This window comes from Syzygium oleosum, unplaced genomic scaffold (assembly GCF_021117445.2).
Source record: "Syzygium oleosum isolate NSW1041296 unplaced genomic scaffold, Sole_v2.1 Sole_v2.15, whole genome shotgun sequence".
Classification (NCBI taxonomy): domain Eukaryota; kingdom Viridiplantae; phylum Streptophyta; class Magnoliopsida; order Myrtales; family Myrtaceae; genus Syzygium; species Syzygium oleosum.
The window spans coordinates 2,102,485-2,121,034 of record NW_026607499.1 but is presented as its reverse complement, the minus strand read 5'-3'; the positions used below and the strand labels follow the sequence as shown (position 1 = coordinate 2,121,034).

General features: G+C 40.1%; 1 protein-coding gene across 3 annotated transcripts; it reads right to left on the bottom strand.

The window, feature by feature from the left end:
- Positions 1-646: 646 nt before the first annotated feature.
- On the bottom strand, positions 647-9,980 carry LOC115678041 (histone-lysine N-methyltransferase ATX3). Of its 3 annotated transcripts, XM_030601331.2 has the most exons (23): positions 8,820-9,980; positions 8,639-8,694; positions 8,373-8,547; positions 7,698-7,820; positions 7,534-7,602; positions 7,371-7,439; positions 7,196-7,287; positions 6,972-7,061; positions 6,289-6,424; positions 5,536-5,608; positions 5,071-5,170; positions 4,834-4,958; positions 4,431-4,576; positions 4,065-4,169; positions 3,799-3,863; positions 2,824-3,034; positions 2,630-2,713; positions 2,464-2,520; positions 2,292-2,381; positions 1,834-1,920; positions 1,293-1,367; positions 1,060-1,160; positions 647-906 (listed from the first exon to the last, which is right to left on the bottom strand). In XM_030601331.2, exons 1-23 carry the CDS (start codon positions 9,636-9,638, stop codon positions 816-818), a joined length of 3,039 nt encoding a protein of 1,012 aa, XP_030457191.2. In that variant the 5' UTR covers positions 9,639-9,980; the 3' UTR covers positions 647-815. The 3 variants fall into 3 exon arrangements, 2 of the variants coding, with proteins under 2 accessions (XP_030457191.2, XP_030457193.2); XM_030601333.2 differs by lacking the exon at positions 7,698-7,820; XR_008818090.1 differs by lacking the exons at positions 647-906; positions 1,060-1,160; positions 2,292-2,381 and having other exon boundaries at positions 1,292-1,367; positions 2,432-2,520.
- Positions 9,981-18,550: the final 8,570 nt, after the last annotated feature.

Sequence of the window (18,550 nt, the reverse complement as noted above, 5' to 3'; positions counted from 1 at the left end):
TGTAAAACCTATTCTCTAATTAAAAACTCAAGCTCATTTGAGCTTTCACGAGCTTTTTAAAAGCGAAAAGATTTCATCGGCTTTCTCGCTAAATCCAAATGTACAAAAATCTCTACATAATTCCAAATAAATTTGATTGACCTTTCTTATTGAAGGTTTTCAACGTTTGGATCGTTTAAGGAAAATGAGTCAATGAAAAGTTTCCTCATAATCAATGAAAAACCTATACTTGTCACAACACCATTGTACCATTGCACTCGGGCCCAGGACCTCCCAAGGTCCTCGAGCCCCGGTTCTCCGGGGCTAGGTTACTAGTCTGCGAAGGCCGGGCCCGTGATTCCCCCTAGACTCCGCGACGCCTAAACCCAAACTTAAAGTTGCACTTGAAACTTTTTCTCAAATATGTATTTTATAATTTTCCCGATGAAAATCATTTTCAAATTATTTGCAAAATCCAGCCAAGCATTTGAACAAAAATTTCTTTTAAACATATTTTTCAGCAAAACTCACGCAATGTCCGACTTTGGTGGAGCTTCAAAGCATCGTAACTTCAATTCGCAGCCATGACAGCCGACCGCACGGCTACACCACCACTTCAGTAAAACAGACCCTGATATACATCAAAACTTCGAGAAAACAAGAAACATAAAAAGGAAAACACCTCCACCAAGCAAATTTTTGTTGGTGGTCATCCCATTAATATTATTGTAAATTGAAAGATTTACAAAAGAATTCCTCGGGCGAAAAATCAAAAGAATTATATGCTCGCCGCAAAGGGAGGGCGGCCTCTATTCTCAAATGTACAATGCCTAAGCCTAATTCATGAATTTCCTACAGTTGGGGGCTTTACATAAGCAAGGGACCTTCAGTTCCTCGTGTTCGTCCGGATCAAACAAGTAATCATACCTGCAAAACAACACGAATGTCAATGTCACGACCCACATGATGACTATGCTATGCTTCGGCTTTTTTCCCTTCCCAACAGAAAAAAGTGCGCACAGAAAATCACATCACAAATACAGTAGGAAGAGGGAGTTGACCATCTGGAGGAAACCTTACGTTAGCTCATCACCGGCAGATACACTAGTCTTTGCAATAAGAACTATCCGACTCTCATCATCACCCATACTCAAAATTCTGGCGTAACAGTTGGGCATACACTGCAGCATATCAAGGACTTTAGTTTTTAAATAAGCAACCAAAAGCCTTGTCACACTAGGAATTCATGAGTTAAACACTCAAAGCAGAAGATGCCCATCATTCCTTCAAAGAATGCTCATATTGGAACTTACCGAATGATTAATTAGCCGAGCTATGTTCCCTTTATTTGTGGCATCGATTACAAGTTCTTCACTGATCTTGAAGAGCTGCAAAATGTCTCGTCATGTTTAGAAGACAAACTGACAGATAACCCGATGAGCCAAAGAGACAACGCTTCGGGAGGAAAAATCACGAAGAAACACACTTCCTAAACCCACAGGCACTATGCATCCTCAGCAAGCGACAAGTAAATGAATTAATTAAGAATGTGAAAATAGTGATGGGAATCTTGTATGCCTAACAAACATTTTATTTAGAAGAGCACAAACATGACGGGCAAAACTCTACCCCATGACTTGTGTAACGGAGCACAGCATGTAATGGGGTTATTATGGATGCCAGAACTATCCAAGTGAACACTCCTCAAATATATTATAATCTTACGTAACTGTACAAATGCAATAATTCCATCAGGTAAGCTGGGGCTCAGTTGTAAGTCAAACTCAAACTTCCTTTCACTGAAATGAAATAACAAAAGTGCCGTGCACACAAGAAGGAATTTTAGAGTCTTACATAACAGTCTTTTCCCTCTCTGCGGTAAGTTGCCTCTCTAAGATCTGCCACACTGCGTCTCACCTGCTCACCATGGTATTCAGCAACCTATAAATGAACAAGTCTAGTGTCAATCTCACCTCACTTTTGAATAGGCCTATGGCACTGGTAATTTCATATGATTTCTCATAAATAGGTGATAAGAGTACACCACAGCAGAAGAGACCGGTCTTAGGGAATAGTAAAACATATACAAGATGTACCCAATCAACCATGGCCTTCACAGAACCTGCACTCTTTTAAGATAATAATAAAAAAACAAAAAACATCGAGAATGGAAAAACCCTGTACTGGTCTCTTTTTATCATGTCCTCCTTCATGTCCAAAATAAATGAAAAGCATAATGACAAATACGGGTTTTCGTCCAACTAAAGCACAACATAATATGCAATAACAAGGTCCTTTACACAAGAAAGTACCATTTCTCCTTCCTGAATATTTCTTCGAGCAAAGAGTCCCCATCCATGTATACCAGATTTACCGAAACAAATTCGATGCTTTTCTGTCCTCTGAAACAGTAATTTAATATAAATTATTAAGAAAGACACATCAAGCAAACCGTGATAATAAAAATTGAAGGACCAAATGTACTTGTAAGAGGTGAAGCCGTTCCTTTAATGATGTGAAAATTGTAGAATCATTTTGTTTCTGCAAAAGAAAAGAAATCTGTAAAACACTAATATGACCATCGATCTGTAAAGTAGAGAACAAAGGTATTGAACAAGGAAAAGAAAGGGAGTTATAGTAGGAAAATTACTTCCAAATTTCGCATGTTAATCACTTCTTGAAGAGAATGGTGGCTTGGCCCCATTGGACGATGAGACACCGGTTCTTCATTTCTCTGACAAGTGAATGAGCACACATCACAACTCATATAGACCATGTATTTACCGACAGACAATTAAAATGATGATCATGACAGTGAAATTTAGAGCTGCATCGATACAATACCATTTTGTTAGATCTCGTGAAGACCCGACATCTTGCAGACGAGAGTGGTTCAATTTCATCATTCTTGACAGTTAAGGACTCAGGAAGTTCTTTCCTAGATGATATCAACCTCGAACCTTTGAAATTTCCCTGCTGGCTTTGAACCAAGTTTCTGGCAGAGAACACCCCCAAGGGAGTATGAACAACCACAACGGAATCTGCATTTGGGACCCTGGACAGAAGCCAAAGCACGTAACCCTAATGTTCAAAATGTACACAATGAAGCAGAAAGGAGCAGAATGTGTGCCTACTTGACTGACAATGCAATTTTAAGACAATGCATGGTTGAGTACACTTTAGCCACCTTCATGTCAACTAACTACTATTAAGACACGAAGCAATAAGTAAGAATGTTCAAGTATGAATAACCAAAACAAACAGACCCTGTTCAAATTAATCAGCAGAGTTCCATCATGAATCATCTAATACAGCAGCAGATTATGTAACTGAACAGGCCATAGCAAAAAGGTTCAAAAAAATGCAATTTACTCTTTTCAATTAGAATTAGCTTTGTAAAAATAGAACATATACTGACAACCTCCTAAAAGTTGACACTTTTACGGCGACTACCTATTCTCAAGTTCAAATTGCAACAGAAAAGTGTCCTATTACCCAAGAATGAACTGCAAATATGGGAGAAACAATCTCATAAACAGTAAATCAAAATGACATTGCATAAACATTGACTAACTATTCACTACATTGATGTACTATGCTAATGACCATGACAGAGTTATAATCAACTTCTTGGCTTTTGAATCTTCTGCAGAATCACCCATGTGAAATCATACTTTTCCAGGACAAGGCAGCATGCATCATACAGTTCTAAGTCAATGGATCATAGTTGCTAAATTTCTAGGCAACACACTTAACAAAACAAATCTGGACATGTAAAAAAGAGAATCAAAACATGTAGACAAAGGGAACCAATCTAACCTGTGATCGGCACAATATATCAATTTCTTCGTTATTTGACTCCCACTCTTCTCCAAGCAGTGCAACTGAAACCAAAGATTTAGAATCAGTGTAAAATACATAAGAATCTCTCCAATATGTCCTTCCTTGATATCCAACAGCAAAGAATATAGAAAGAAAGCAAGTGCAAGCACCAGAATAGATTAAAAAAGCCAGCTCAAGAGATTCTACTGATGTTAGTTCTGATAAAAGTCATGAAAATAATAAAATTCTATTGAAGGACTTACTTCCATGCTGTGTCCCGCTCTTGCAGCACACATAACGTGGAAATAAGTAGCACATTTGCTGCATTGAGTGCAGGAACCATGAGTCTGCTTACATATTACACAACTCTGCACCACAGGCAAAGAAAAATCATTTAGAAGAAGTACTGAGCATCTAGAAGTCAATGGCAATTAAATCGAGCAGCAGACAACAAATAAATTAGATCAAAAATAAAAAAATGCACAACTAAAAAGTAAGCTGCCACAACGTTATTATGAAATTAGGTTTTTCTCTATTGCTAGAAGCTTTTATCATTCTTACAATAAGTACAATCCTCCACATCCAAGAAACAGCAATCTTCAACACTGTAAATTTAAAGCACGGATTACCTTCAGAAAAGAAGTCGGAGGAATTCTGAGTATTCCAGTGGCCGGTTCCATTTTCTCGTGATTCAGAAAACCAACTTCAGGGCGAAACCAAGCGCATGTGACATGAACCCAGAGTGGCTCAATATCGGTTGGCTTCAAAGCACCCCCTAGAGACCAGCATTTAAGCCAGTTAGAACAATTTCTAGCAAGAAAATACTAAATCACACAACACCATGACACAGATTTAGAGCAAAACTCACACAACTACGATGATGAATTTCACACGACAGGACTTCCTCAAAAACCCAATAGTAAAAAAAATCAAAAGCGATATATCAATAATGTCATCATAGAAGTCAAATTTCTTTAAAAGCATAAGAAACAACATACAAGGACAGTAGAAGTTTATGACATTGAATCTGACCTTCTACCGGACAAAGACAACACTCCCTCTTCACATCAGGCGTTTCGCATGCTCTACAAACCCATGAAGTAAAGTCTTGAACGTTGTTTGCCCCATAACACTCTTGGTGCACAGCTATCTGACACCTGCAATCAAGAGTGAATCTAGTTCATTTACAGAAGAAGATCCACTATCCGGTGACCTTAGATTCAAATACCAGAAAAAAGTAGACAAATGCTGTCTGAAAAGATCTAACACCTGTTGCAGATTATCATTTTGTTATAGTCCCAATCTTCAACCCATCTACAGACGGCGCACCTTTCCGTCGTCCATTTTGCAGAAACAGGCACATAACTCTCTGCAGTAAAGATAGATAAATATTTAATAAAGTGCTTTCATTCATTCCAAACACTGAGGTCTTTTTTTTCAAGAGAGGGGAGGCAGTCCGCTCGCAAACTTCTGCTTCTGGTTTTTGTTTTTGAAATATCTGTCTCTTTTATGTAGATGTAAACAATAACTTTCAAGCGCTACATTTAATAAATATCATACTTAAAACCAAGAGTCAAAAGCCACAACCAAAAGCTACAACCGCTCCAGTAAAAGCACCAAATCCCCAAACTTCTTCCTGTTCGGGATGCAGCATCACTTCAATGAAGAAGCAATTGTACCATATACACCATGAAAACTTTCAGTGTGTATTTTGACAGTAAATGCAAGAACTACCTTTCAAGAAATCCATCAACTGCTGTTTATCTAGCTTCAAAGGATCAGAACCAAGTGCGGCATACTCTGCAAGCTGAAGTTACATAAGATTAGCATGAAACTGCACTTCGGCCACACGTAGTATAAGCACCACATATAAAATACATACAATCGTCGCCAAGATATATTATTTCACATGAAAAGGCTGCAAAAGACAGTTTCAGACCCTCGACTAAATTGAGTACGTCTACCTCAAAGACCTACAAAAGATTTCTTTCCATCTGAGTATTGAGGATATATTTAGTCTCTAGGTGGAAATCTTCAAAATGAGAAAAAAATTAAATCAAGGAGATACAGAAACTCAAATGATGTGTGCTGAAACATAACTAATTAATACACTAAAAGACAGCATTATTAAGATAACCATACTATAGATTCCAGAAACATGGTATGAGCTGTGTAATAATAAAAGCATAAACAATCCATGACGGAAAAACCCACGCCCCCCTATAGTAGATTATATGTTAATGACCAAATCTGCACATGAAGTATAAATCATGGACATTAAACCACACCACAAGCTATATAAGCAAAAGCCACTCCATGGTGTTTACTTTATCGATACATTTGACGCTGAAAATGTTCGAACAAAGTTCATGATTGATTATTCATAGACAGAAGAATCTAACAGACTAGATAAGCAAGTCTAGTATTAGTTAACAGATGAAGAAAGAGCGAAAGTGACGCTGTGAAGTCACAGGAAAGTGTACCAACCCATTTCTCCAGTGGTTCTTTTGTATCCTTGATTTTGACACTGTATTTCCACTTTTTGGCTCTGCAACCTGTGTGCCGTTCCCATTCACTAGGTGTCTGCATCTTTGAACCACACGAACCACACTTGCACACAATTCTACAAAGACAAACGAAATCAAAGCAGCTTATCAACAACCCTCGTCTAAATTAAAAATGTTCCCAAGTTATGCAGGTTTTCCATAATAAAAGTTCTGTTGTCTTCAACACACGCCATTCAGATTCCTTAAATTCCAAAGTAGACAACAGACTAATTCTGATGTAAAAGCCAATAAGCTAAGTTCATTAGTGGTAACCACAAAAAAGGAGGCCCGATCCACAATAGACGTTGTCGAGGAGTGAAAGATCAAGGAAAAGAAAAATGTTGATAGGGCAAAAAAGGCAGAGCAGCATTATATGAAATTCATTCTTCAGTACTGAAGGCTTACAGATGAAGTTTTGGGATATAAGACCACAAGCAGACAACAGACTAATTCTGATGTAAAAGCCAGCAAGCTAAGTTAATTAGTGGTAACCACAAAAAAGGAGGCCCGATCCACAATAGACGATGTGGAGGAGTGAAAGATCGAGGAAAAGAAAAATGTTGATAGGGCAGAAAAGACTGAGCAGCATTATACGAAATTCATTCTTCAGTACTGAAGGCTTACAGATGAAGTTTTGGGATATATGACCCTTCCATGCCATTGCACACCACAGAAACCTTGTCAGGCAAAGGAGCTTGCTTGTTTTCCACCAACCTGTTTCAAGCAAATTCAAGCAATCTAGTTCAAGTCCTAACCCAACTATAAAGGCATATGCGCACGTACGCACGAGCACACATGCAAGCAGACTAATTAACTGACCAAAACAGGTTATATATCTCTGAGCATACTTCTCTTTTGGCTCCAACTTCTGTAAATTTGGCCTTTTGCAAGTGGTCTTGGCCTTGCAATCCGGGCAGTAGTAATCAGAGTGCCGTAGATCCTTGGTGTATAAGCATGTCAGAAACAACTCCCATTTGCTTGCATGAACAGATCTAGGAACAAAACCAAATCATGCATGCTCACCTTAAGAAGTCGGCTGGAGATATTGGCACACTCAGCATGCACCCAAACATTGCAACCATCACAACATACCTAAAAAAGAGTTCCACGCAGCAAGAAACAACATCAAATAACCAATTATTTTCAAAGAACGAAAGTCAACTATATCAAAAGTAAGATATCTTACCCAATCTCCACCATCAGAATGATGCCAAATTTTCTTGCATATTCCACAGTATTGTTTGGATTTCAGTAACTGTAGAAATGATGAACATGACATTGGTCAGAACCCTGAGACATCTCGCAGACGTGTCATGAAAGTTTTATAAAAAAAAATATGCAACTATGGACCTTGGCACAATGTCTACACAAAATTTGAGCTTCACCACTTGGGCCTTTCATCTTTTTCATACTTCTAAAAGGGAAAATGAGGCCACAGCTGTCACAAGTTTGCATATTCTTGGAACACATATCCTGTATCAAAGAAACAGGGAGCCCCACTTTCATTGAAAAATTTGTGACCAGCGCACAAATGGTTTAAACAAAAAATTCTATGCAAAATTTAAAAACAATAATTACTTCCGAATCCCAATTGAAGTGCAAAGTTGTTCACAGCCAAAATGTCAATCATCAAAGGATGGATCATACCAATCATTATGAAGGTAAATGGAAATGACCTTTACCCAAAAAAAAAAAAGATAAAGATAAATGGAATGAAGCCATGAACCTCTAAAGCAGAGACTTTCCAAAAGCACCATGATTTGCAGGAAAATTTCTAGTTTAGCCATGTTACATCAAAGAATTCAGTAATAAAGACTTTTCAATTTCATATGCTAGCATGGAAAAACAGGGAAGCGTTATTTACACAGTTGCCATAAACAAGATTCAAATTAAGTAAATAGTGATCTACACCTATTATAGTCACACTCTAAACCGTTGCCATCATAATTTTCTTCAGCTCACTTGCCTAAAACTCAGGAAAACATGTGGTCAACAAATCGAACCGTCCGTTCACTAACCACATACCTGATCTGAAGTGAAGCCAGAGGCCTCTTGGCTGACACTGGCATTTGCTTCTGCACAAGCCATTCGCCCATAGCCAAAAGAGTCCATATAACCAGCTTCTGCTAAATCCGCCTCCTCTATTGCCATTTTGAATTCACTTGGCTTGCTTTTATGAAGCTGTGTCTGACTCTTAAATCTGGAGAGATAAAAAAATAAACCTACTGTAATCTTCCTTATGACTTTTCTAACTTGCACAAACCCATTACAGAAGATAAAAATTAACTGACTTATCCATGAACTGTGCATAGGGGTATATCATTCCTTGTTTTGCCCAGCCATAGTCCTGCACATTGTTCAATTGGCTTTATAAGGATAAGAGAGACACCCAGTGTGGATGAAGATCATCTTTTCTTTTCTTTTTTCGGCAGTAGCGGATAAGAATTATCAAGGAAAGAAAAAAAACGGTACCCTTTGTTTTCCATTCTTGGAGTACCCAAAAAACATCACGCAGACGGCCCCGGCAACACAGCATTTCAAAACCGAATCGGGCGCGTGCAACAATGGATCGATCACTATAGCTGGCCAAGCTGGGTACTTCTTCCCGCATTTGACCCAAACTATATCGCCCAAGCTGAAATCTTCCGGCCTGTAACTCTGTCTTCTCGTCGCCACCAAGGCACAAGAGGGTACGTACTTCTCGCTATCGATGGACGGCGAAGAATTCACATTGCACACCACCGAACCACGCGAACTCAAATGCTTGCTACTATTGCCGCCATCCGCAACCTCTGCACCGTCCGATACCCTAACTTCCTGCAGATTTCCGCACGAATCGTCCGCACCATTCTCTTCCGCGTTCCCCAATTCATTGTACTCGAGTATCTCGCGATTTATCCTGCTCTTCTCCAAATTGACCTGACTCGCAAACACTGACTCGGTGCCCTTCGAATTCTGGATATTCCCATCAACCGAGCCGTTAAACCGCGAACGGAGCGCGGAGCGAGTGCGCCCGCGCGAGTACTTCAACAACGGAGGCCGAAACTTGTCCGCGCTCCCGTTCGACTCTTTCGATTCCATGGAACTCAGTTCCGCCCCAATCGCCGGGCGCGGGCGCCGCGACGACTCCTCGCTGCTACAGCAAGAACCCAAGCCGCCGCTCGTCCCGGACGACCCGTAACCATTCCCCTGCTTCATCCTCTTCCAATTCACCTCCCCGCCGGGAGGGCCTTGCGACTTGCATCGCTTCAGATTCGGCATTTCGATCTTCTTCGGCCGCTCGACGATCATCTTCGGACCATCACGCGGCGACACGCGAGAGAGAAGGGGGAAAAAAAAAAAAAAAAAAAGAACCCTACGGCAGGAGGCACTCCGAGGGCACCAACCAACCTCCCCGGTTCGAAATCGCGACTGGCTCCGGACGCCCCGGAAACCGCCGCGGAGGTGGGGAGCCGCCGTCTCCGCCGACCAGGCGAAGGCCGAATTGCGCGCAATTCGGAACCCTAGCGGCCGGAGTTTCCTTTCCTAGAATGGGAGCTCCGACGGCGAGAAGAGAGAACGAATCGGCTGCGGAGGAGTGCGCGGAAATCAAATCGCGCGAGAGAGAGAGAGAGAGAGACGGGTCTTTAGCAGCAGCGGAGGATGGCTTTGTTGTCCGAAGGAGCTCTGTTTCTGTTTTCGTTTTTTTTTTTAATTATTATTTGATTTTTTTAAAATTATTTTCGATATTCGCCGGATTGTGGGATAAAAAAAGGTATTTGAAAATAATAAAATATTAGGGGGGTGGTGCTGACGTGGCGCGGGGCCCGGGGACGGTTTCGGGGTTTTGGCTCCAAAAGGAGCGTCCGCCGCGAAATTTGGTCGTGCGGAAGGCGCGAACCGAAATTTTTCTGGGAATGGACGGGCTTGCGTTGCGCCCCTGCCGCCACCGTGGGGCGGCGTTTGGTCATCCGCCCCGCCGTTTGTGTTCCTCGCTAATTCATCCCGACTAGACACAAGCCAAGATTATTGAGACCAAAAAAGGAAAATGTTATCGATACGTGAGAAGGAGAAAATATTAAAATAAATCTTGTCAGTATTTTTATTAGTACATTAGACGGTGATAATTTTAATATTCGATTGAATTAATTTGACGAATTTTATGACTTGATTGTACTTTTTGTAAGTTTTCGTAATAAATTTTATGATTTATAAATTATAATTAATGTATCTCGGGAAAAAAAAAGTAACTTTTAACGTATCATACAACTACAACAAGTAAACTTTCATTTCTATGAATAAATTTTTATCTGGGAAAGTACTTATGCATTTATAAGAATTGACTAAATAAAGTTTTTAATAGATTAATAATTTTTGTTTGGGAAAGATAACCTAAAATTAGACTCAATCAATCAGTAGGCCATTGCGAGTCAAACCTAAAAATTATGGATTAGACCAACATGTGACAAGATAGCACTGAGTTTTCCATGTAAAATCGATACGATAATAACATAAACGGTCCATAAAATTTAACCCGATATACAATATGATTTTTAAAATTTTAATTTATTTAATGTGGTTCTTAAACTTTAACTCAATATGTAATATGATCCTTGAACTTTTAATACATGTTCAACGTGGTCATAACTTTTAATATATGTGCAACTTCGACCTTGAACTATGTAAAAATATTCAATGTTTGGACTAAATTATTGATTAAATTAAAAGTTCAGGAACTAGATTGTATACTGAGCTAAAATTTAAGGACTATTTATGTCATGAATAGGTCAAGTTGGAAGGGCTAACCTTAAGAAAGGAACTATTTGCCTAGACCTACTCATTTATAAGGTCTAAGGCCCCATTCGGTTTAACATTCCCAAGGGCTTCTCGGCCTAGGGCGTTTGGCAAGCATTCCCAATGGTCTGGACCAGCTTTGGACTTTTCAGTATTTGTTAAATGTCGAAACCAATTATTTTCTTCCCAAACTACCCTCACTTATTTTTTAATATTTCGGTTTTGCCCGTCGTTGTTACTGTTCATCTTCTTTGCACAAAGACGGTCGACAATATTGGATATGGACGGCGAGGTCATGCGACCTAGGCGATGGCCGCTTGGGGTCACATCGCCTGAGTTGCACGACCTCAAGCCTTGTCGTCTGAGGTCAGGCGACCCCCTGCGAGGGTCGTGCGGGTCGACTACCGTTGGTGCTAGATCTGGCTCGTCAACGATCACCTGACCTCGGATGATGGTCGCCGGCGAAGGGTAAGTTTTTTTTTTAATAAAAAAGAAAACCCCAAAGCCCTTTGCAAAAAAAAAAAAAGCCAAACACTACTTGGCCTAAAGTAGCTTCATAAAGAATTTTTTACTAAACGTCATTTGCATTTCCCCAATAGGCTTTAACCTAAAGGTATTTGCATTATTCCAATGTTCATTTGCAAAGTTGAACCAAACAAACCTTAAGAAGGTCAAGCCTAAAATTAGGGACTAGATCCGATCACTATGAAATAATACTAAATTAACTACATAAAAGTTTTGAACAAGCAAGGTTGGAAGGGCCAACCCAAAAAAAGGAACTATTTGTCCAAACCTACTCATTTTGCTCATACGTCCTCAATGGCCTTAAAAGACTTAGGCAAGCTCATTAGTTCGTCATGCATCGATGAGGGTGAGGTGTACATTCAAGTGTCTTAAATCCGCAGCTCCTTAATTTAGATTTTGATGTGAAAAAGTAAATAATCTATTTATGTTAAATTGACATACGTATTTATTTTTAATTAATATGCTAACGTGTGATAACTGATAAGTAACTTCGCATTAAAAAATAAGCTACTACTATTTTTTCTTTTTTTGTCCTTAACTTATGACGACAATGCAATTTAATAATCGAATTTTCAATTTATTTATTTATCTTTAATCGGAGTTTATTTAAATTGAATGAGCTTGAATATCTTGTGCATTGAAGTGTCGTTTTGGTTCGCATATTATGGCGATAACAGTTTGAACGATTATTAATAGCAAGAAAGTTAAAAAAAAAGGAAAAAACGAAGATCGAAAAATCAACACTCTAAGCAGAGGTGGCGCCGCCGGAGCCGGAGCCGCACCCACAACCACCGCCTCAGGACGGCGACGGCGGCAGTTGCCGTCCTCACATCCGCCCACATCGAGAGAGAGAGAGAGAGAGAGAGAGAGATGGTTAGCTTGTCATTCTTGCATTGTTTCTCCGCCCGTCGATGGCGGAACAGCGGCGGAACAGAGCTTAGAGTGGCGCGACGAGGATTGTTGCCTTTATTCTGCTTTTACTTCTGGTGCTGGTATCGATTTGCTTGGCATGTTCCCGTCGCTTGGTGATTCTTCGTATGTTGTGCTCCTGCTCTGCCGCTTCATCCATGACGTTTTCAAATTCGCGGGCTTCCACTTATCGGAACTTGACAGAGTTAGCATTCCGAAAGCTATGGTGAAGCTGCGATGGAGTCAAGTCGTCCACGGAACTGCCTTGTCATCAAGTTATTGGCCATTTGCAGACGCTTTTCCGGCACTTGGGTTGTGAGCTTGTTTCTCCTTATGTCCACAGCTAGCTACCCGGTCATATCATGTCATTCCCATTATTTCTGTATTGAATATAATCTCAGTCTTAGAGACGCAGACAGGAACAGGACTCTTCGGCAATTGCCTCAATGCATCGATGTATCGAGTAGTTTCCGTGTTACTGCATGGAATCAAGCATGCATGCTTGGTATTGATATGTGCCTCTTTCACCCTCTTAGACCACCTGACGTTTTTTACCTGCACAAGGTTGAGAACGAAGCATCAGGGTTGAAATTAGGCTAGAAGGGAATGCTTCTGCCGGTTAAAGATGATGGCGTGCGTGTTATAATGTGGCTTTTGCCTAATTATACTTCAAGCTGCAGATATTTACCAAAATGAATTCCATTCCTTTCCTCACAAGTAAAAGCTGCTTAAAAATCTTTTTGCGTCTTCGTGCATTCACCTCCTCATTATAAGTGTATCCTGTTTCCTGATTACTTACAGTTACATGAGAAGGATATGATGTCTGAAAAGTAAAAGGTTTGAGCAAGAAATTCATGTCAGCAGTGGTGATATGATCTGGAAAAGAAGAGGGCCCCTGTCCTTGTAAATGGTCATTGCATTGCAAGCTCTTCTACAATGACTATCCTGTGCTCTGCAGCTGTTAACAAGGCTATTGGTTGAATAGAAGGGATGGATGCATTATAATTTTGGATGTCTTCCTGACATTGAATTTGTGTTTTGTCCTCTTATATCTCTCGTTTCCTGTTGTGCTTCTTGCATTGGTCATAGCTTGAAACTGATCCTTCCTTCGTTATTCATGGAGCTTCTGTATCTTTTTTTCTTTTGAACCCAAACGAGCTAATGAACGGTGGATGCCACTTCTAGTTTATGATAGTTGTGGATCCAATGTCTTGTGTATGGTGATATGTTTAGTTCATCTATACAAAGGTGGAATAATCTTTTGCTGTTGTCTTATTGTAGAAACTAAAACAAAAGTGATGCATGGTGATGGAGCTTCACCATCAGAGAGGAGATTCTAATGTTCGGTGTTGTCATGCTTTAAACCAAGCATTCTCCCTGTTTGCCCATTTTGGTTTATCAAGATTTGCACAAGATGAGCTCATGTACTCCATTTTCTCCTTTTGGAGGAAGATTTCACACTCAGTATCAAATGATGATTGCAAATCGGCGTCACAAGTGAATTTACAAAAGGAGTCTAAGCTCAAATATAGACTTTTGGTGAAGTGGAGTTCAAGTCCAGCCACCATGGATGGAGATTTTGAGATCTTAGAGACATGGAGGTACTGCAAGCAATATATATCCTTTCACTTCTTTCAAATACCATTGCACTAGGAAGCATTTTGACTCAGTTTCGAGAAACTTTTTTCCCACAAGAAGTATTACTGGCTTATCTATCAATGGCTCAGGGGTTCTTGCAGCTCTAGTTTATTTTTAGTACATCTATCTTAAAGGTACTGACAAAGGTGTCTTTAGTCGGACTTGCTGAATGTGGAGATTGAAAAGTTTACTTTGATATCTCTTTGTAATGTTTGAGAAATGGAAGTTTGACTGCACTTTGATGGAAGACTAGGGCTAGATCAATGTGTTACCACTTTGTCAAATATTTATACCTCTTTAGCACTATCTTTGGTGTTTAGGTTAATTAAGTCGGCAATAGTTTTGACTGAAATTGGACTTCAGTAGAGAATCTGACAATATACTAGTGAATTGCGCAGAAGAATAACCCATAGGCTGCATGTTATTAGCAATTTGATGCATTTGTTAGCTAAGGAAAGGATTTTGCCATACCACTGACACAGACAGTATTTGTGGACCAAAGAGAAAACATAATCAAGGTGTGTGTCTGTTCGAGTAAAAACCTTGATTTGAATTTCACACTTCATTATTTCAAGCATCTATTGCAGCCACACAGTGTTTCAGCGGGGGGGGGGGGGGTGCGTGGTAATCCAGACCTTGGAAACAATCAACGACTTCCCCAATTGATGTTGAGAGATGGGGGTCTTAATTTTGGTCTTGCCACGAATTGGAATTGTGAAATGCTCTGTCGGTGATGACGTGGTGCAAGCAACGAGGCATTGAGGAAGAGCACCAGTCCTAGACCCTTGGCCTATCAGGATTTTCGAAGGCCATTGTTGGATGCCGATTTTCTAAGTTATCTTTTGACTCAATTTGGGTTGAAACTTGAGAGAATTAATTGAAGAGACTTCGATTATTTGATTAAGTGGTTCTTACTGTGGATGATGATAAGCTAGCTTTATCTTTTTACTGTTATACTTAGGGCATAATCATGACACAATATGAATGCAAAAGTCTACTGAATTTGAGTGGGTGGCCTTTGAAAGTTCTCTTCTTGTGCGTGTCAAAAGGCCTAAAGGTGATATGGACCAGAAAAGGAAGATGCGAGCTATCCTGGAATGACAACATACATTTCCAGGATACAAGTGCTCTGATTTCTGGAGAATCCAACTCGGGATGTAAAGACTGTATCCTAATCGATGCTCCTGCCCTTCTCTTTTCACACTTGCATGCCCTATGTTTCTATCTGAGAATGGTGGAAATACCTCTAGTTTCAGGATATGGTGCTTTTGATCTTTTATACGTCGAAGATCCAAGACAGTTTGTTGTCACTCGTAGTCATACTGGAAATGGTGTCTAATATTAGTTTCAGAGGGGTAAAAAGATGATTAAATCAGTAGTGCATATACGAGCGAATGGTGACTGTTACCATTGTCTGCAAGGTTGATTTTTCAGTGACTACAACATAATGAGGGAGAGATTGCTGATCTTCTTGACTGCAACATAATGAAGGATGGATGTTGAAGCGTGCCTTATGGTAAACGTTCAAGTGCATTCTTGTATTCCGAAGATAATATAACGATGGTACATAACTTTTTTGGACGGCAGATTTATTTATCACAAGTCATACTTAAGGTAGTACTTTGGGTAGGCAGACGCAGGTTTATGGATACCTAAATGATGAATGACGTGTGTAATGGTGTCAGCGATCACCAAAGTATGTCATTAAGCTTGTACCTGTCATATTCCATCGAGTAAGCATTGCACAAAGAAGACAATTGAATGTCAAAATGTACAATTCCTAAATTCTGGCTTTGCCAGATGATTGGTCAATTGCACAATGATACAGTCAAGTGATAGGATGGTTTTGACCAATCTAGGACTCTCATTATGACAATCTTAGATTCACTTTCTCCCAATAGCATGTCGACGGGTAAAACTAATCGGCACGTGGGCAACACTGGAAAGACAAAAAAGAAATCTACTGATTACATGGTTGCACACGCGGCAAAGAAAAGCTCATAATTTAATCGTAGGATGTCCTTTCTTGGTATAATAAGCCACTGAAATTTGACGTAGTACCGCCCCACTTATTAAGTTGAATGGCTAAGACGGTCCTTCTAAGGACTAATGAAACTTTTCTAGGTGGACACCAGTAGACCCCTCTAATTCTTGAGTTGTTTATTGCTGTTCTTGGTTGGAGATTGTGTTTGCGCTTGTATATACATGTTAATGGGGCGTTAATAAAGCTATGCCGAAAAGAGAAAGCAAACCTTTCATAATTCAGCTTAGAATATCCATTCGGACGATATTTTGATGTCTAAATGGGGCACGGAGCGATCGGCTGTTTCATTATTGAGCTTAGAATAATCCTTGCCACCACTGTATAGGCAGTTGCTGTATAACATGATTCTGTAACGTGTCTTGATCTCTGTTAGACTTAGCTCTTGCCATAGACAGATTACATTATTGTTGCTTTTGCTGACAAGGAACCAAGGCAAAACGTAATGGTTTTGGGCAATAATAATTGCATAATGCCTCTCTGCCGTCCATATGTCCCGCGTCTTCATTGTTAATTTCTTCACTCGCTTAATGGACAGCAACCAGAAAGAGCTTCTGTCAAGCTGTCCCAAACGCAGTTCAGTCTTTTTGTACTTCTGAGGCCCCATTGAAGCCCTGAATACAAGTTTCCAGGAACAAATTTTCAATGACATCTAATGTGAAAGAAACAGAACTTTGATGCCCGGTAACCGGTAATGGCAAGATTTGTACAAAGCCTAACGTTGAAAGGATGGGATATGGATGTCCGATTGGCCTCATAGATGGAGCCAAACATACACATCATAGCAAGCGGCTGTATTGCCATTTCTTTCTTGGGTTGGTTTCGAACTCTCTTGACAATTTTCAATAAAAAAAAACCGTTGAAAAATTGTGAACCACGTAAATAACCGAGAGCTAGACAAGAATGACTTGAAGAATTGCATTACGCAACGGCGTAGACCATTGAACGGTTACCAAACAGTCACCCGTATTCAGAGTTCACTAATTCTTGCAAGTTAACAAAATAGAGGACACCGAGTCTCGGACATGGGGGTTTCATTGCGAGTACTATAGCCCAAATCTGCTTCCTCCATCTGATACTGCAAAATTTCTTCCTGCTACATCTGCAATTGAACAGAGGAGTTTCTCCTGTAAAAATGTATGGCAGGAAATTTTCCTCGACCTATAAGATGGATTGCGTTCATTAACGTTCTGCTCAAAGTTGAAGACACCGGACAAGAAATGGAAGGTCTTCGTCAGCTTATCCTCCAACCATCATTTTCAGGAAAGAACAATGGTGGGTTATCCTCCACCCACATGGAACCTGACTTTGGTATACATAAACTCGCAATTGCGGAAGCATCGTCATCCTGTCCTTTCTAGTCCGCTCAAAGATTGTCTTGATCTGACTACTTGGTTAATAACCTGGTTTATTCATTAATTGATGCTGAGCTTCAATGCCGCGCCTATAACACATTTCCGCATAGCAAACAAATGGACTACAAGTTTCCTTGGATGAAGATGTAAGGTGTGGCCAAATCCATGTCATACACCGCCAACTACTGCTGGTCATTTCTTCTTTACACGGCGGTGATGGATCCAGTCGTACCCCTCGACCCCCTGTCTATTTCGATTTAACTCACAGCACAGTTCAAGGGATTCTGGATTATCAAGTCGTTTCTAATGAGAGCTCTTCCGCGTTGGAGTAGCGATAGGAATGTCCCCTGCAGTCAAAATTATCAATTCGGCAATCGAGCGACTCAAGAAACGTGGACTAACATGGGGCAAAATATGCTAATTTGGGCTATACCAAAGGCAACCTCAGATTGAGCCGACCACACGTGACTGCGAATCTAAGTCTGGCACAATTTCAAAGATGTAGGAACTCGTGCAGCAATTTGTTTAGAGTGGACCCTCTAGAGCTCCTCACCTCATCCAAGATGCAATTTAGCAGCAGAAAGAAAGAACTTCCTCGTTTCAACTTCTAAATTGTATGCACGAATGATTAACATTTATCTTAATTGTAGATGAAAAATTCACACTTCACATTGCTCTTGCATGAGTGGGGAATGAACTGCAATTGGGTTGCATCCTCATCAAATATCCTTGAAATCTTTCTTCACTTTTTTTGCTGATTTTGCCTTGGTCTTCCTAGTCTCGAGTGAAATCTTACCAGAAAAGTGGTCCCTCATTGCCTGCAAATTGCTGCAGTAAAATTTGGCGGGTGGCACTTTGCACTTCTGCTAGTTTGCAAATAACATGATAATTCGAAGTTGCAATTTTTTATATGTATATTTCCACAATTCGGAAATATCCAAAATAAAATGATAATTACACCA